The sequence below is a fragment of the Leptodactylus fuscus genome, chromosome 5 (assembly GCF_031893055.1).
Source record: "Leptodactylus fuscus isolate aLepFus1 chromosome 5, aLepFus1.hap2, whole genome shotgun sequence".
NCBI classification, from domain to species: Eukaryota; Metazoa; Chordata; class Amphibia; order Anura; family Leptodactylidae; genus Leptodactylus; species Leptodactylus fuscus.
Window position 1 is genome coordinate 46,268,624 of NC_134269.1, and position 21,022 is coordinate 46,289,645.

General features: G+C 40.8%; 1 protein-coding gene across 2 annotated transcripts in view; it reads left to right on the forward strand.

The window, feature by feature from the left end:
- Nucleotides 1–20,072, forward strand: part of UNC5D (unc-5 netrin receptor D) — a 562,375-nt gene extending 542,303 nt beyond the window's left edge. The window contains exons 14-16 of one of the 2 annotated variants that reach the window (XM_075273020.1): nt 2,211–2,375; nt 9,820–9,998; nt 18,901–20,072. In XM_075273020.1, the coding sequence (XP_075129121.1) occupies nt 2,211–2,375; nt 9,820–9,998; nt 18,901–19,105 (549 nt within the window). In that variant the 3' untranslated portion in view covers nt 19,106–20,072. The remainder of the gene's footprint in view (nt 1–2,210; nt 2,376–9,819; nt 9,999–18,900) is intronic. The other variant, XM_075273019.1, reaches the window with a different exon arrangement.
- Nucleotides 20,073–21,022: the final 950 nt, after the last annotated feature.

Consider the following 21,022-nt stretch of genomic DNA (forward strand, 5'->3'; position numbering starts at 1 on the left):
GTGCCAGTAGGTAAATGAAGCCGGTTGTGGCTCATAATAACATTGCGAGTGGTTGAATTTCCCGTAGAGAAAACCCATGTACAGCTGACTCTTTATTAGGAACCTATAAACAGTAAAAAGCAGACATAATTATGCTTTACTAGTCAACGTACACTCAAGGTATTAATCTGACGTTAAGTGTAGGAATAGTAATAATAACGCAGAGAGCATTAGCTACAAATGGAGCGCCGGTTGAAGTGTAATTAGGATATGTTCCCAATGTAATCAGCATTGTTTTATGCTGTGAAAAGCCATTCGCTTGTGAGAAATATATACTCTCTAATAGGAGAGGACGGGATATGGCGCAGGCAGGAGTGCTTAAAGTATTTTAGAAATTGTTTTATTTTAATTCTTATTATAATGAGATTTCCAGCCGCCAAAAGAAATAGAAATTATTGGGCCAAGCTAAACCTTATATATTTATTTTACATCTCCGATACTGCTTGTACTTTTTTTTTTTTATAACTCTAATTACTTAGAAAGTATTAAGAAGTGTTTGGATAGGAGCTGAGCAAACATGTTGGCCTTCATTATGTGCCTCGTAAGCAAAATTTTCTATTAGGAACTGTTACTGTTTGGAGAATTCTCGGAAATGGAACCTGGCCGTGACAGTGAGCTATTGTGGTGGCAAATATTAAAATCAATGATTGGATTAAAGAAATTTTGGGTTTTTAGATCAATAAAGTACAGTTAGTAAGGTTGTGAACTGCCTGATATTCCCAGACATTTATTAAAGAGGACCTTTCACCTCTTGGGGCACATGCGGTTTAATACACCGCTAGAAAGCCGACAGTGCGCTGAATTCAGCGTACTATTGGCTTTCCCATTCTGCGCCCCCGGTGAAGAGCTATCGGTACCGGTACCGTAGCTCTTCACTGTCAGAAGGGCATTTCTAACAGTCAGTGAGGAACGCCCTTCCTCATAGTAGTGCCTATTGCTCTGTACTGTGAGAGGGGTGAGGAACCTCCCTCCCCTCCTGATAGTACTCGTCCATAGACAAGTACTGGGGGGCATTCCTCACCACTCAACGTCATCACTAGGCGGTAAGTAACGCCCCTCTCACAGTACAGCGCAATAGACGCTACTGTGAGGAAGGGCGTTCCTGACTGACTGTCAGAAATGCCCTTCAGACAATGAAGAGCTACAGTAATTGCACCAATAGCTCTTCACTAGGGGCACAGAACGGGAAAACCGAGAGTTGGCTGAATTCAGTGCACTGTCGGCTTTCTAGCATTATATAAAACTGCATGTGCCCCAGGAGGTGAAAGGTCCTCCTTTTTATCACTGTCAATGCTAAAAGTAGGCATCTGTGATTTTATTGATAATAATTTATTATTAGTTATATAATTAATTAATGTATTTAGTTATTTTTTAAGTGGCATTTATTCCCTAGTGAAATACATTTAAAGAAGGTTTGCATACAAAACACAAAATACAGAAATGTTATAGACTCACTGACACTAGGTTCACACCTGCATTCAAGTTTTCATTCTTCAGATCTAATTAGGGACCCCAAAAATCAATCCAATTAAAAATCAGTTACCCACAGAAACCCACAGATCCCATAGACTATAACGGTCCATCAGGTTTCTGTCCGTTTGCTTGCAGTACTTTTCTCTCTGCATTTTTCAAGCAGATTTTGGGATGAAATCTCCGAACGGAGACCTGGTGCAGGTGTGAGACTGGCTCAGTGAGACAAGTAATCCTGACCACAAAGTCCTACAATCTGTGTTTCGTCATACTATAGGTCGTAGTAAATGCTGCTCATGTGTTTATATCATTATTCAGCACTATAACCATGTATTGATTATAGTTTTCCATTTTGCATCCCAAAAATCTTACCTGTCCATGTTTTATTGAATTCTAGAAATAAGATAATGATGCCTTGACTATAAACCACTGGTGGCTTCTACACAGAGTGTTGTCCCGTAGAGGCTTTAAACGTCCTACTTTAACCTCCTTTGTCCCAAATAGTGAAAGCATGCTAGCAAAGACTGTGAACTCAAAAGCAACTCAAGTCCCTACTTTCAGCACCATGGACAGGGCAACTATAAGAATGACACCAAGTGGAAACTCTGTTCACAAACTGTCTCTGGTATTGAAGTTTATTATAAGATGTGTGTATGTCTTTAATGCAGACAGTTGACTTTCCTTGCCTTTCCAAATTGCAGGAGGTCCCTTTTTCTCGTGTCTGGTGCAGTAACCAGCAGCCACTGCACTGTGCCTTTTCCTTGGAGAGATACACCCCAGCCACCACCCAGCTGTCTTGTAAGATCTGTGTCAGACAGGTCAAAGGCCATGAGCTGATTCTTCAGGTACAAACATCAATTCTGGAGGTAAGATATCAATATAAATCCTCAGCAATAAGACAAATGTGGTGCACAATAATGGGATTTGTATAGTCATTGACTTCAGTGGCACAATACATATGTGCCCGGAGCCAATCTAGTCCTGGACTCATCTCATCTATGGTAAGTTTAAATGTATTAAACTGAAACCTAGAGGGATAAAATGGATGGATAGTGCCAGATTTAGGACCCTAAATCCTAGCTGCATAGGGACACCATAAACTAATCAAGACAATATTCTTTTGCAATAGCGTGTCAGAAAGTGATGTACTCTATGCTGTTTATGTGCATTAGTATTTGGTTTATGAATAGCATCTAGGGTTGAGCTGATCTTGAGATTTCAGGATCGATTTTAAAATCCGATTTCCATTCATTTTCCAGCCGATTGCGATCGTGAAATTTGTTTGATTGACGATCAGGATCAAATCTTTCCCGATCACTCAACCCTAGTCAATGCTTCTCTATGGTAAAAGTTACTTTTAGGCTTGAGTCGATCTTGAGATTTCAAAATCCGATTTCTGATCATTTTCCAGCCGATCCCAATCGAGAAATTTGCTCGAACGCCGATCAAGATCCAATCTTCTCCGAACCCGATCGCTCAACCCTAATAGCAGCCTTTAAAGGGTTTTGTTAGCCCATCCAGATATAATGGATAAGCCTATATAAAATGGATAAGCCAATCAGCTATTTTGGCTGCTGGAAACTGTATGCAAGGTGTGAATGTGCAGTTCCCCAAGACTACCACTACAATATATAGATCTGTACACTGTATACTGCTTCCGACTCTATACATTATAGTGATGGTGCTGGGAACTGCAGATCTGCTCCCATAAACTTCAATATGAGCAAAACTTCCTCTGTGTATATTACTTTTATATAGCTTCTGGGAACCATTAACAGCTGATCGGTGTAAGGTCTGGGTATTGGACCCTGACTAATCTAATATCGATCACCTATTCTGTGGATGGGCCATTAGTATCCATTATGTGTTGCTCTCAGATAACCAAGTCTGAGCTAAAGTTAAAAGTGGGCACATCTGATCTTGGGGTGTGACTGCAAGCTTTGTACCCTCCATAATTACATCTTTACCATGACCACTGGGCACCTATCTGAATCAGAATATATTGACTATACAAAATGCAATTCTTAAGAAGTAAATAGAAAATGAGTGTGATCAGAACTAAAACCCTGATCTTATAGCTATGGCAGAGACACGTAAGCCCTGACTTCTACCAGGATGCATGCATTTACCCTTCCGCTAGCAGAATACATATCAGCATGTAAGAAAAAAACAGGTAGCACTGAGAATCATAAGGGAAAGTGAATCTGCAATTTTAACTTCACCAAATTTCATATTCATCAAAGTGGCATTTAAAGCACAAGCCAGATAGAAGGCGAGAGATGGAGACGGGACCTGAAATTGATGTGAGCTGTCTCCAGTCAAGATATCAGCATTATTAACTGTCATTTTCTTTCACATTAGAGCAAAGTCCCATCTGCCAGTTACATCCCAGGACTCGGAGGATTGGTACATGTGGAGTGTGACTGCTACCTAGAGACCATTTTATATCCCAGTATGAATAGGCTCAGCAGAGGATTAATAATACAGATAAATGCAATATATGACATAGGTCTTTGTCATGCCATGATGGATTGCAATGGCTCCAGATACAATGTTCCCTCTTGTTAGCAGGGCTTCTGTCCCATATCAGCCCTATAGATTCCCATTTATCAATTCCTGCCCTGTAGCTATTCTGTGTATAAAACGATACTAGCTGCCATTAGCCTACATTATACTTGTCTCTATCCATCTCCTATGTTATACTTATCTCTATCCATCTAATGACAAAATGGCGGTGTCACAATCGTTGTTGGATCTTGTGTGGTTTTATTGCTCCTATCATTATACTTTTCTACAGATACCATACACATAAATAACATAGATCCATTAAGAAATAATTAAAATCCCATTGAAAGTGAGAACAGACCCCAAGTCAATGACAACATTACAATAAGAAACTGCTTCTTAAGAACTGGTGGGAACTCAATAGGGCCCATAGAAATCAATGGAGCTTTTGACTTTTATGAAGAATACAACCCTATTGACTTCTCTATAAAAGTTAATGGACTGAAGAATAGATGCTGCATATTTTTTTAAGACTCTGCTTCCTACTATTAGCTCTTTATTAGCTCCATATAGCAATATGACATAAACAGGGCACCGGTATACTGTGAAATACCATTTTTGAGAGAATGGTATGCCTGTGCCTGCAATAAGGGCGAAATGGGTTGGAAGATCTTAAATTGTGATTGGGACTGGATATTAGGATTATATTGCAGTTTTAGAGCAGTTTTAGTTTATTGCTAAATCCTGCTCACAAGGAAAATAATGGAGAACTATCAAAGGTTAATAGGGCTAGTCATACACTTTAGATAGCTGTCACCTGAATAGCTAGAACTAGTGTGAATGTGTTCTAAATGAGTAAAGACAAGTAAGAAACTGCCAGACACCTCTGGAGGCTACTTTATTTTCTTTGAATGCATGATAAAATCCAATATCCAATGCACATTAGATAGTCAGCCAGTTCCTCAAAATCAGCAGACTTCGCTGACCTTAAAGGGGTTAACCTGGACTATGATATTGATTGCTATGTCCTCTTTACTACTTACTAAACACAGTGCCATATATTATATGGTGGCTGTGCTTGGTATTGCAGCTCAGCCCTATTTATTTGAATGGTACTGAGTTGTAGCATGGCCAAGTGACTAATGGAAATGGTGGCACTGACTATAGGGATAAAGAAAGATACAAGATTCAAGGTTTCTAAATTATTGGAGGATGTATAACAGTACATTGAAGTGTTGTAGATGAAATGAAATTAGTCCCTTAGAGTCACCCTCAAACTATAATTTAAAGTAGTTTCCCATCTCCCTCTCTCACTGCTTTGGATGCTGTCACTTCTTCTCACTTCCTGTATTCTTCAGCAAGCTGGTGAGTGGCTTTGACTGTTCGATAGACAGGATACCAGGAAGTACCTCAGTAGATATAGACATCACTTGTGAGAGATTATTTATTCATAAAATAAAGACAGATCAAATAATATGCAAGGTAAATGTATATTACATTACACCGATTTGGAGAGAAGTGACCGCTGATCTGGTTGTCCAGACAGCAGAGTTGTCCAGAAAAGTGAGAGAACTCAGCCCCCCCCCCCCCCCCCCAGAGAGCAGAGACTGATTCCTCCAACCTGTGTTACCAGAAACAGGACATGGACCAAGGAAACTCTGTGTAAACAATAGAAGGAATAAGTGACATCAGATGACCATTTTTGAAAAAATCTTAGGATAATGTAAGGTAAAAGGAACGATAAAGTAGAACATACAACAGTATTACATTGAACAATACTTTTTCTATATTTAATATACATGAATTGGTTTTGATGAACTGGCGCTACCCCTTTAATATAAGCCTGACTTGGAAAAGCTTATAGTGCGGAATTGAGTTCTGTGTTTCTCAGCCCTAAGGCACGCTCCACAATTGCACCCTCATGTCCTGTTCTTGCAAAAACACTGGCAGGCCTAGCATGTATCTGAATCATAGCAAGATTTATTTTTCTAAGTGAGATCCTGGAGGTAAGAATCCCGTCCTTCATTTCAAACAGATTTGTTAATGCTGAATGCCTGGTTCCTTGTCTCAGGAGGTGATGGGGAAGCGGGATAGAGACGGCTGCATTCTTCTGCCAAAGAGAACAGCTTGCTTGCTTTACAGTCCCCTAGGGTATTCAAATGCTTTATCTTAGATGTGCAGATTAGAAATCCTACCATTCCCCTGCAGATTCCATTTAAACTGATATGGCATGTTACGCACCTTCACCGCTTCACTCTTGTGTCCACATCGCAGAGCTAGCGATATGTTGTATCTAGGCAATATAAAACACCAGGTCAATATGAAAGAGATCAGTACTGTATATTGTATCTGTTATTTATATAGCGTTAACATTAGAGATGAGCGAGTAGTTAAACACTCAATATTCGATATTCGTTTCGAGTAGCCCCTCAATATTCGAATACTTGAATAGAATATCGAATCCTATTATACTCTATGGGGGAAAAATGCTCGTTTCAGGAGTAGGCAACATTCGATCAAATTGAACTTACCAAGTCCACGAGTGAGGGTCGGGCTGGATTCTCCGAGAAGTCTTCTCCGTGCAGCGTCCCCGTGACATCTTCCAGCTCTGAATTCACTCTGCCAGGCATCGGGCCTGGGCAGAGCCGACTGCGCATGCCCGCACTACAAGAAAATGGCCGCTTACAGTCAAAGCGGCCATTTTCTTGTAGCACTTGCATGCGCAGTCGGCTCTGCCCAGGCCCGATGCTGGGCAGAGTGAATTCAGAGCCAGAAGACGCTGCGGGGACGCTGCACGGAGAAGACTTCGAAAGGTAGGAGAAGAACCAGTGTTGATTGGCCGACTGTATAGCATTTGGCCAATCAATGCTGGTTCTGCATCAAATTTTTCCATTCGAATAGCAAGTGGTACTTGATCGAGTACGAGTATTTCGAATACCATAGTATACTACTCGCTCATCTCTAGTTAACATATTTAACAGAATATAGCATTCATATCGTCTGACCTCTTATACACTGCAGGTACAGTTCGGTCAGTTACATAGGAAGTTTAATGCAAAATTCACGGAAGAAATCTCTCTATTGTATGACGTGGCTGTGCATTATGATGTGCCACAAATCTGTACATGGATTCATCCCTTTCATTGGGGTCTATCCGTTGATACACAGGAGTTTCCCACATTGAAGATTTCTATAATATGTGAATGTTGTTACGGAGACCCCATTTACATTCATGGATGCAGATATAAGCACTAAAATGCGTCAAAGCCTCAATGTGTGACCATATCCTTATAAAACACTTATTCTCCTGTTTAGGTTCTGCTAGAATAGACAACCACTTCCTTTAAGGGTAAGTTCACACGGAGGAAAGTGGAGCGCAATCTGGCACGTATACACATGCCGGCAGATGACGCGCTCAAAATGCTCCCATTCATTTCAATGGGAGTTAGGAGCGTATACGCCGCGTTATTTTGCGGCCGTGATTTTGCATCCGCAAAATAAAGCGGCGTATACGCTCCTAACTCTCATTGAAATGAATGGGAGCATTTTGAGCGCGTCATCTGCCGACACGTGTATACGTGCCAGATTACGCTCCACTTTCCTTTGTGTGAACTTACCCTACGCCTCAAGAATCTTTTGATAGATTGTTGCTAAAACAAATGACTACTAATAACTAAAGCCTATAATGAGACTTAACTATACCATGTCATGATAGAGTATAAGATCTCAGGTATTCACGAACAGTGCCCTTCCCTGCTAATTTGTGGGTGGTGTGCTGTCTGGGGTTGATCCATTATTCAGATCTATCAATAACAGATCAACTTTCTGTTTTAATAATTTCATATACTTTTTAATGTCTTTGGGTCCATGAAAAATGTGTGCCATTAATGTATGTCACTGACCCATAGACCTGAATCGAGCTCCATAGAGGGAGTTCACACGGAGTAACGTGCCGGGTGATGTGGCACGTATACGCCGTGTGAGACTTTGCAGGCCGTATACGCTCCCATTGATTTCAATGGGAGCCGGGATTGTATACGCGGCGCTATATTGTGGCCGTGATTTTGCGGCCACAACATAACGCTGCGTATACGATCCCGGCTCCCATTGAAATCAATGGGAGCGTATACGGCCTGCAAAGTCTCACACGGTGTATACGTGCCACATCACGCGGCACGTTACTCCGTGTGACCTCCCCCTATAGACTGCAAAATGGACCAAAACAGAACATGCCTCCATTCTTTTTCCATGGACCAAAGGCTTATGAAAAATAACAGAGGTCTGCATGAGCATGATTTACCCATTAAAATAAATGGGTCTTCCATTGATTGTAACCTCATGGGACTGCAGATTGCATTTGTGCCAATAAGGGCTAATTGTTTGGTCTTGCTAATTAAACATAATACACACGGTAATGCCAGAGTAAAGGGATATGCGCATAAGATGTCACAGTTCAGGAATAATAAACAGAGTTATGCCAAAATAAAGGTATAATGCATATAGCGATGTCACAGAACAGGGATAAAACACACAGTGATGTCACAGTGCTCGGATAATACTCACAGTGATGTCACAGTACAGGGATAATAAACACAGTGACGTCACAGTACAGAGATAACAAACATGTGATGTCACAGTACAGGGATAACAAACACAGTGATGTCACAGTACAGAGATAATAAACACAGTGATGTCACAGTACAGGGATAATACACACAGTGATGTCACAGTACAGGGATAATACACACAGTGATGTCACAGTACAGGGATAATAAATACAGTGATGTCACAGTACAGGGATAATACACACAGTGATGTCACAGTACAGGGATAATACACACAGTGATGTCACAGTACAGGGATAATACACACAGTGATGTCACAGTACAGGGATAATATACACAGTGATGTCACAGTACAGGGATAATAAACAGTGATCTCACAGTACAGGGAAAATAAACACAGTGATGTCACAGTACAAAGATAATACACACAGTGATGTCACAGTACAGGGATAATACACACAGTGATGTCACAGTACAGAGATAATACACACAGTGATGTCACAGTACAGGGCTAATCAACACAGTGATGTCACAGTACAGGATAATACACACAGTGATGTAGTACAGAGATAATACACACAGTGATGTCACATTAGGAAGGGATAATAAACACAGTGATGTCACAGTACAGGAATAATAATTACAGTGATGTCATAGTACAGGGATATTGCAAAAAGTGATGTCACAATAGTAAAATGATACGCACATTAAAATTACTGCATATGGATAGCATACGCAGTGATGTCATAGTACAGAGATAATACTAACATGAGTACAATCAGTTTCGGGAAGATTTATGTCGATTCTGACCAGCTTTACTCTTATCCATCTGTTCAGCTACTTCGTTCCAAAAAACCCTATTTTTTTCTATTAGAGATGTAATTTGCTCCGAACAGTTGCTTTACCATTCTTGATAAATCTCCGTAATTGAATTTATTGTATATGTCAGACTGTCGACTCCAATCTCACGTAGTTTCGTATACAAGTGGAATTCTAGATTTCCGCACATACATCCGGCTTATTAAGCATATTAGTCATATGTAGATTATTCTGTGTTTTAATGTTCTTAATACAATTAAAACAATTGGCGACATAATTCTTTAATTTATTTGTACAGGTGCTGACTTCTTTTCACAGGTGTTGAATGTCTTTTACGCTGGCTTGTTTTACATAAGCATTATGGTATCATTAATTCCTAATTGGCTGCTCTAATTAGCATCTCTTGTACATTTCCATGCAGAACGAGCGTGAAACCATAGCTTTCTTTGCACCAGAGGACAGCAATTTCCTGGCACACACTGGTCCGAAAGCCTTCAAAATCCCACACTCCATCAGGCAGCGGATATGTGCAACGTTTGACACGCCTAACTCCAAAGGAAAGGACTGGCAGCTGTTAGCACAGAAACTTTCTATAAACAGGTGACTGGTTTTGTATCACGGCCATCTCTCCTTACATTTGGCTAAGCATGTACAGAATATGCTTTTCTATTTTTGCTTAGTTTTATGACCTCCTTTCTAGGTCCACAAGATCTGCCACTCCTTTGGGTGTGTGACTTGTGCTGTCACTACCAAAGAGGGCACCATTGCCCATATTGACCATGGCACCTGTAGCCACAGTTGGCTATAATGATATGCACACTCTGGCAGATAAGCAATGGTAATGCACATATGCTGTGGATGCAGAATTGCATGTTATATTCAATTAAAATGTCATATTAATATTACTCTGGTTCTATTACATATTAAAATCTCAATGCCCTAGGTTCCAGTTGGTTCTGGTAATCCAAACTAAATTTGGTTGACACATGGCCAACATCATTCAATAGTTACAGGTTACAGGTAACAGAAATGAGTATTGGAGGGGCTTTCTCACTAGTGAAATTGATGGCAGATCACTGAGATCCCTATCGATCACTAGTGGTACAATGAAATATCCAGCTCCTCTTATGTCTATTGGATAGCATTTGGAAGCCTTTTGACTGGTCATAAAATAGCTTGGACTAGATATATGACCTCCCCCCAAAAAAAAAAACAACTGAGAATATTATTTCCCTCATGTCTGGTTATTATTGGAGCGCATTAATATGTCCCTATTATTTTGATCCCTTACCTTTTTTGTGAATGTGAATTCATAGATGTCTGTTGCATCAACTTGTCCCCATATGTGGCACCAAAGATCTCGGTTCAGGGACTTATTTGACAAGCTGGGTGCTATAAAATTTGGACACTCAAAAACATTTTCAAAGAACCTTACTTTTGGACTATTCCTTTGTAGATGAGAGCCCTAATCATCATTGAAACATTGGCCATTCTTCAATCCCTCCTTGCAGCATACAGAGTTCTCTCTGGGTCATCCTCTGGCCTCTTTTAGCCTCTGGGGTGATTCCATGTGCCTTGGGTCACCACTGAAGCCTATGATTAGGCCCTTGTGGTCACAAAGGAGATGAGATGAGGGAATGTTGACCTGGTATTCCCCTCACCTCAGGACTATTTCCAGGGGTAGGGTATTCTATAATCTGATTACTTTATCTGTTAAGAAGCCTTTTCTATAGAAACGTCTAAACCTCCTTTTTACCACCTGTAATACATGTCTCCTTGTCCAGGGAAGGGTCATTACTTGAGTGAGGGCCCAGGAGCCTTAGGAGGCCCATAAGCACTGGCATCAGTATTGAGATTGCAGCTTCCATCTGGTCCATAAGCCAAGGAGACCCACAGATTACCCTAACCACACTAAGGTGGATTAAACTCCTTAGCACCTGTAACCATCACTATCAAGAATTCAATGTAGGGATGAGGTAGGGGACCCCGGACAAAAGGTCCAGGGCCACAGCTAGGGGAAAGCAACTGTGCAACTGGGGCATGGACCATGAATGCTGGTTGTCGGGATGTAGGGGACGCAACAAGCCACTTTAAATACAGAATAGTAGAAAGTAAAAAGTAAAGAATAAAGTAGGAAAGAATAAATATTATGCCACGTCTTTGTACTAACTACTCATATATTTATACATGTAAATCAGTTCACCTCTAAGGCATTTTGTGATTTTTCTCCCCTCTTAGGCTGGTCTTACATGGCCGTAATGTAAGTCCGCAAATGGTCCGCAATTGAGGGTTTTCAATTGCAGAACATTTACGGACACATGATATTCAGTGTGGCCTCTTACACCACCGGATATTTTATCAGTGGTGTGCCGGGCCTCCGCACTGTATAGAGCAGGTCCATAAAGGCTGTGAATTGCGGCACTGCACGGACTCGCCCATAGAACTCTATGGGCGAGTGCGGCAGGACACGGGCGTCTGCGGTGTCTTTGATCAGCAACTTGTGGACCATAAAATCGTTACGGTCGTGTAAGACCAGCCTTAATATAAGAGAGAATTTCCGTATGTTCACGCAGAGTTTTTTGCAGGCTGAAAAAATCTGCTGCAGGAATTAGGAAACTTTTTTTTAAGTATTTATTTTTTACATGATAAATCATTCAGCAGTACTAACATTATAGCAGAAGACACTATTTAGGAAGTGTGACCACCCCCATCCTCCCCACCATGCAACGTACGGAATTATAAGACAACAGTTTGAAAGTGGTTTAATCACCCGCTGACAAGTATCTTTCCTCCTTGGTGCCGAGCAGGACTAAGCTTACGGCCATTGAGAGCAGACTTTGCGAGACACATTCATTTTCTTTTGTGCTCTAGGATAAAGGAGCCGTTCTAGAATAAGAATAATTACAGGAAGATGTCTATGCACATATAGACTTGTATGACCAAAGGCTATTACCACCCACAGGAGCTTACAATCTAATTTCTAATAGAAATCATTTTTCAGGGCGAGATTTTTAATCTATAAGAATCATAATAAAGACGTTCTGTATTCTCCCGCCCCTCCCAAGCATTTATATATACATGCCTCCAGGCCAATCCTGATGAAGGCAATATTAATGGTTGAGCTTTATTACTAAGCTTTCCTTTGGGGGATTCTAATGAACACATCCTGTTGCTGAAAAAATTAGATTTATTCTGCCTCGCAGCTTTGGAATACATACATAAATAAAGAGTTCTTTCATACGGGCAAATATATGGATCACTGTTGATGATGGATAAAGTATAATCCAAACCGCTAGCACTGAGATTCCAAGAGAATTGGAACTAGGTGAAAGTTTCTGACATAGATACTGACATCACTAATTTATGAGTATGGGAATCTGCAGATATGTACATAATATGTATAACCGGATGCCTGGATTATACTTGTAACGGTGTAATACATTCAGGAGCCTTGTGCACTGTGCCGTTACTGAGGTGCCGGAGGCTCTTTTCCGAGGCTCCATACACTATTAGATCGTGCCCTAGAAAGGTATATCCAATGAAGGCTGTCTCAAACCCATGCAACTTTATGAAATCAAAGACACACAATGGTACAGTAGGTCACATTACACCTATATGGGTTCAGATTTGTAGCTTAGGAAACTTTGGAGCTTTGTCTTGCTTCCCCAGTGATCATAGCAGTCTATACTCTCTCTTCCAGGGGTCACAGTTCCCACTTCTTCCTCAGTGACTATAGCAGTCAGCCTCCACCCCACAGAGGTGGACATATTATTGCAACCTGTGCAGCTGCAGAGGGGCCCAGTAGGTCAGGGGACCCTATCACATTAAGGGCCGCATTATACTGTCTATTAGAATACAGGTAATCTACAGTCTACTAGATTGTGGATAACCTCAGCTGTCTGTATTCACCCTTTACCCCACAGCAAGTCTTCTGTTCTCTCCTCAGTAACCATAGATGGGCTCAATGGTGTACCTACCATATAGGCAGATCCTGTGGCGTGGGAGGAGAGGGCTCAGCACTGATCTTGACCTACTCACATCCCAACAAATTTACTTGTGCAAGTAATTGCTTAATGGCTGAAATATACACCAGCCCCTAACCTGGGTTAGAGTTCAATTTCTACCAGAGTGCCTGAGATGCGCCAAAATTAGAGGTGTAAACTTTATTTTCCACTCCAACATGGCTATTCATTAAGACTGACATATACCTCACCTAGCTATAGTGGAGTGTAAATTTTTTGTAACAAATTGACATCATGGGGGGGGTGTTCCCCTTTCTCCATTGTATTACAGAAGACTATTCACTTACTTTCCAATTTGGTCGCTTCTCTCCTTTTCCCACCTGCTCCCACAATATGTCCACCCACCGGGTCTCTGTCCTATTTCCCGGGGAAGCTGGATAGGGAATGACTTCCCAGCAGTTAGTTTTAAAACATATGCAGCCGCTCCGCGGGGAAACCACGGACTTTGTGTCCGACCAAAAAAACGTTTTCCCTGCGGAGAGGCTGCATATGGACACCAACAGTTTGTCTCAAAAAGCTATTCAAATAAATGGGTTTTAAAACTGACCGCTAGCCAGTTTCTCCGGGGAATAAGACGGAGACCCGGCGGGCGCCCCCTTAATTGGGATCACCTTCAGCCTCTTGTAGCTTCTGGATCAACCTTTACTAAATGAACTTCATGTAGGACTAGCACACAACATTGTATGCTCTGAAAGTAGGAGCAGTAATGGACTTTTTCAGCCAGTAACTTTGAAATAAGGCCACCTATGGGAAACCTTATGAGAAATCCAAGCCTGACGGTATGCACAAGTTAGAAAACCGCTGTAACTTAGAAGCTATTTAGATAGAATAGTTCAATATTTTCTGTGCTTTGGATTATATTCGCTGGGAATGATCACCAGGACTGATGGCTTTTAGTCTTACATATGAGTACAATATTCAGCTTGCTACATAGAAAGACTATGAGTTTACCCCTGACTGTCCAGAGTCTCAGCATCGACTATAAGACACGCATTTAAGCCTCGGTCTTTATCTGTTAAATTATAGAAGACGCGGCTAATAAGAGGTAGAGAAAACTGGAACAAATAAATGCTTTCTTCACATAGTAATCTGCCTTACCTCCATCCAAACACTCTCCTTAGTCTGCAGGTTTCTAAAAACCCAATTTTAGCGTGTGCTTCGATCTGGCCTTTTATCTTCCTATTTACAGGCACAATAACACGGTGCAGCTTGTTTCCATTTGAACAGTGCCCGCTTTGAAAAATAACATTGCCAAGATGTTTGTGATGGGAATAGCTTGCAGCTCAAGTGGCCCTACTGCCGATTTGACATTTCGCTCTGCGATTTGATTATTTCCTGTATTCTTTTTGTCACCGGGTGAGCATTTTTTTTTTTTTTTTTAAGAAAAAATAGAGTCACAGCTGTCTCCTTAAAAGGAGCAAAGAAAAAGAGACTTAGAAAATTGTGCCTGCTTGGCTTTTCAGTGAGCAGTAGGCAGAGTGCAGATCACCCAGTAGTCATACATTTGCTCAGCAGAAACTGCTTCGAGGGCCAGCAGCCTTTCCTGTCTGGTATTATTCATATTTCCTAATCTGCAGGTGGGTTTTAAATGCTCCAAATCCGAATTGTGCACCTGCTGCCATAATGATAGTTTGGGACCCTCATTTATATGTCTGTATAGAGGAGACCTAGCCAGTGCTGGCTGGACAAGTGTACCGTGCCATGGGCAGTAAAATCTATAGGTAATGTCATTGTGATTTAGGTTCGACTTAGTACTTTATGGTGCTTTGCTGAAAAGAACAACCAATTTATATTGCAAATTTATATTATTCCTGCTGCTGTTAAGAATTTGCAATTCTTTCAGACAGTCTCACTTGGCTAGTCAAAATTGGAGAATTGAAGCTGGTATGCAGGAGCTTTCAGAACTACAGGTGAGACCACACTAGACTGATCTCCAGTTCGGTTAAGGATTCCAATTTATCATAAATCCAATTCAACACAATATCACAACATGTTAACAAAAGCTTTGAAAGGCTGCAATTCTCCCTCCCCCCTCTCACATAGACACACATAGGATATTTGGCTTATCACATTGTGATAATTAAAGAAACATACATAACTTGTAATACACTTATAGTATCTGGTCTTGTGCAGTAAAGAAGACAGGAACATGCCTGTATATCTTAGCACAACATTAATTTTTGAAGGACATGCATTATTTTTAGATATCAGAACTCAAAACAATGCAATGTAATGATGCCCCTTTTTTGTTACAAGCTCCCCACAGAGTCCCTCCTTGACTTAAGCTGCTGACAAACTGCTATTTTCGCCATTGGATGGTTGTTGTGTTTTTTTCCTTTCTGACAGTGGAAGGATGTGTATCAATAACTCTTCTCACTCCAGACACCAGAGAGCAGAAGTCATAAATGTATGCTGTACAGGCTGACAGTCATCAGAGCAAATTAGAAATGAGATCAAAGTAGTTTATCCAGCCCTAGTGTATTTAGGGTAACCTGTAGAACCCCCTGGATTCTGGATCCAGTCACAACTGAGACCACTGCAACTCCTATAGTTATGCCATTGCTTATAACCTGATCCACCATTGAGCTGGTAATGAATATTAACTGGATATGGGGGCTGGGGTGAGTGGAACTAAAGAAAAGTATAATTAGTGGAGAAAGAAGCACTTTGCTTTAATGGAGTATATTACAAAATTTGTAATTGTTCCTTGTACTATTGATTTACAGCAAAAATTGAAACAACAGTTACTTTTTTATGATGAATATGCTTTAAAGATACCTGTCAATCCAAGATCCTTTTTCTATTGCAGATTTCAGAAATATTGGGAAGCATTTATGTCGAAAACATAAGCGATAGTATAGAACTTTTGACCTTGAAAGTGACAAGAAAGGAACTTATGCTGTGACACCTTCAATTGCTGTAGTACATTGAACGTTACAGCCGCATACATAAACAAACAGTTAAGAGATCCACCAGGGGGGCCAGATGGAAGAACGAAACTAATCTCCTAAGTACTATCCTTATTCCCTAAAAATCACTTAACCAAACAGTGTTCAGAATGTTGTACTAATAAAGCATATGGCAATGCCTTACTGTCTCTCATTGGCAGGAAAAGAACACAAGGGTAGATGGCACTGAATACAACACTGTAACCCCTTCTCTGGCAGCCAATACACCTCGCAATACAAGACATGGGCAAACCCTCTGCCAGTACATGAGGTTGTGGCTCAGCAGTGACTAAGGTCATCAATAGTGCTTGTCTTCTTTATAGAAGAGGGAATAAAAATACGGTATTAACGGACTGAAACATTTATGCCAGAAGGGAGCTGTTATACTGGTAAAGGCCCTTATTTTCAACATTAGAATAACAATCATCTTGGAAAAGATACTATTTCTCCTGAATTACTAAAAAGCCAAGGGTTGTAAAAGCACATCTATCGTCAAGTGTTCTACAGTCATACTATATGGGTTAAAGGGGAATTTGAGTAACTTAAAGTTTTCTCCTATCCGCAGGGTCAAAGTTAAATGTGTAAATGGTGGGAGGCCAACCACTGGGGCCCCTATGATAATAAGAACAGGGGTCTCTTTGACCTGCATGAACAAAGCAGCAGATTGACTATACATGTTATCACTACATTTAATTCTGTAGTCCTGTATAGAGGAATGCAGAACAGTATGCATGTGCCACCTGGTTCTCCATTCATGAAAAATGGGGCCACCATTTTTGTGATCAGCGTCCAGTGGTTGGTCCACTATCAGTCAGTTATTTACTATTTTGTGTATAACAGATAACTAACAAGCACCAGAATAATCCCAGAAAAAGGAATTCTCTGAAATGACAAAAGGGGTATCCATTGTCTATGGGTTGTAGGTAGGGTTGAGCCGATCTTGAGATTTCAAGATCGATTTTAAAATCCGATTTCCGATCATTTTCCAGCCGATCTCGATCCCAATCTCGATCGTGAAATTTGCTCGATCGCCAATCGGAATCCGATCTTTTCCGATCCCGATCCTCAACCCTAGTCAATGCTTTTCTATGGGAAAAGTCACTTTTGGGGTTGAGCCGATCTTGAGATAACCTCCAATCTCGATCCCGCTGGAAAAGATCGGGTCGGAATTCCAATTGCGATCGTGAAATTTACTCGATCGCCGATCGGAATCCGATCTTTTCCGATCCCGATCGCTCAACCCTAGTTGTAGGTCATATTGGCTCTTAATGCAATTTAGGCCTATTAACTTAATTGGCACTATCAGACAGAGGCCTTGAAAACATATGGCATTGTTCTTTTTTTGGGAAAGGAAATTAAATTAAAATTGAAGGGTTATTCCCATCTCAGTAAATTGCTGCTAAGTTGGGACTACCTACTCCTTTTCCCAACACCTAGGGTAAAACTTATGGAAACAGCCAAGCGTTACTGCTCTACACTTCCCCATAACTCAGAGAGGTGAATGGGATTCAAACCTGAGATACACTGTTACAGTAGCTTTATAGTTATCGAAACCACACTGGTGAATGTGTAGCAACCCATAGAGGAAATTGAAGTTTGAGATGGAGGTTGGAGTAATAAACACAAATGAACTAACATGGCTTGAAAAACCCATCAACACTACAAAAGGTTTGGGTGGTGAAGTAGAGGCCTACAGTATGGAAGGTGGTGGTAGTAGTATCTCCAGGGCACTTCCTAGTTGCAATCTTCCCTGAGCCTGATGGTGGTTGAAGTGTCCAAGATGGTGAATGCAAAATAGAGCACTCAAGGGGTAGTGTTAAACAGTGTTTAAGCTAGCAATGTAACTGAAACAAGGCAGGTAATACAATAGTAATCTTCCATGATGGAGGCACAGTTCTTAAGGACAACACAAGGATGGAGCTGAGAGTCTATGGTGATGGTACTCCCAGGGGATAGTCACTATCTTCCTTGCTGGGGCAGCCTTCTATTTGAAAAATGTGCTTTGTGTCTTTCAAAGACCACAAAAATGCCTAGACTGACAGTTGTGGGGTGCAGGTGACAATAAAGTGTCAAAACTGGACCATGGCTAACAGATTGGATCATAGCTATGAGATACATCCAAAATTACCATTACAGTTATCTTAAGATAGCAACAACAAATGGCTACAATTAAATGGTTCTTTCTCATTGTCCCACAACTATTTCTGTAGATCTCAATTTCCTCCATAGGAGTTAAAGGAACAGTATAGAGCCACATTACTCAGCTGTTCCCTTAAGTATTACCCTAGGGTTTTGGACTTGAAAGCAAATGACCAGCCATCGGCTTACAATATATATGTACTTTTCTGCAGATACGTATTTGTCTAATAAACTATGTGGACAAAATTGGGCAAAACCTGGTGTATTTTCAGACCGTTTCACTAAGTTCAGCTGATCTGATAGAGGTCCTATGTTATATGAATGAAAACCTATGTGGTCCTAATTCTTGACTATTGAGTTGCAATGTAGTAATGTTCTTTTCTCTGTTTGTAGGAACTTGTGCTATTTTGCTACAAAGAGTAGTCCATCAGCCGTCATCTTGGACCTATGGGAAGCACGGCATCCCTATGACGGAAGTTTGGATTCTTTGGCATGTGCATTAGAGGAAATAGGAAGGACACAAACCAAACTGTCACTGGTATCAGACACTCATACAGAGGATCCAGACTTCAGCTACAGCAGACAGAATGGACTTTGAGAAGATATGTTTGTCCTGGATTGTGGAGGCCTAGCTTAAAGATGGAGTCCAATCTTCAAATGAGAAGACAGAACGCAAGCGGAGATAAAATGGCAACATCGTTCATTTGTTTTCTACTTCAGAAGTAAGGATACAGAGGTATCATGATAAAGACAGCAGGGAAGAAGACAAGTAGCTACCCTGCAACATTCTTTAAAGGAACCTTAATTGTGCAAAAAGGTCTTCAGAAAAAGCCATCCACCAGCTTGGGAATTTGGAAGCAAAGACGCTAAAAGCTTCCCTGTTTCTCTGTGGTCTATAAAACACTTACCTTTAGAAGAATGTGGTTATTTGATTCACCAACTCAAGATCAGGGTGAAAATAGAGATGAATTATCACAATGAAAGGACATGTTACACTGTATAATGATGCTAAGTAGACTCCTTCTGTATACAGCTTCCCCAAGCTGCTTTGCCTTAGAGAGAATAGAATGCAATAGCCAACACAAATGATAATCCTTGGCATGTAGATTTTGTGTGTGTCTCTGCAGGACTGAATCCCATTGTACAATGCAAAGTTATTACTGCTACCGGTAATTGCAACTGTTGGCCAAAGTCAGTGTTTCGCAGGTTAGCATTCCTTTTGCAGAAGTGTTTTCTTGGACAGTGTGTAAATATATTGTGCAGTGTAGTCGACTATCAATAGAATCAGAATTAAAGATCAAACACTCAAAGAGTATCTGTCGGTTGCTCATAATATGGCATTTATAGGTTGAATTTTATTACACTAATGGTTTTCTTAGACACCGCATAAGCATCATGTCACGTTCCATATGGTGGCCATGCACACTGGATCAATCAACAATCTGGGTTCTTAAATGTCATTGACAGTAGATGCTGGGTGGTGGACCTTATACATGTTCACTGATAGTAAGTATTTGGTGTTGCTCTACAGTAGGTCGTGGGTGGTGGGCCTCCTAACTGTCTCTGGACAGTAGATTAGGTATGCTGAGGCTCTTAAATGACCCTTGATAGGAGATGTTGGGCAGTGGACCTTCTAAATGTGGCTCAACAGTAGATATTGGGTGGTGAGCCTCATACATCTTCCCTGATAGTGAGTATTTGGTGTTGCTCTACAGTAGGTGGTGGCCCTCCTTACTGTCTTTGGACAGTATATTTAGGGTGTTGGGGCTTTTAAGTGTCCTTTTGACAGTAGATGTTGGGTGTTGGGCCACCTAACTGTCTTTAGACAGTAAGTGTTGGGTAAAAGAAGGATTGGGCACCTTGAAAAACATCAGAATTGTTGGGCAGATATTTATATTTCTCTCCTCAAGCCAAGTATATGCCCTTAATGGAGAGTAAGGAGCAATAGCTATGTACAGAAGCAGTCTTTAGATGGCAGCTATCTAATGTGTATGGCCATATTTAGTCATGTCACCATAGATACTTTGCGGAGTCATTGAGATAACTTTAAGTTTGCTTAATGTATACTGTAGATCAAAACAGTGGCTTGGAACATTGATGTTGTCACATGACATGCTACATAACCATTCGTAGAGCCCTCTCTATTTTACATAAGGACATCTTTTCATTTCGATGCTGGATGTTTTAGTTGTGAGTCTGTATTTTGGTCCAAGTACTGAAGCAATGCAGAAACTTGAGAGAGGGAAAATTCCCAGAGTCGAAGTGTGGAAGTAAGCGGGAAGTCAGATCAAAGTCTTGGTACTTATTTCTAACACCTACTGTTATCAGTGATCTCTCTATACATTAATGTATGTCTGACGGTATCTGACCTGGTTCGCAGTATGAAAAAGTTACAGTATTAGTTCCCAATGATGAGAAGTCTTAACAATATTGGGGAAAATAATAATGCTGACAATGTGGCTAATCCTGGCTAAAGAATAAAGCTGGACATAAAGCTTAGATAAATATCATCTGA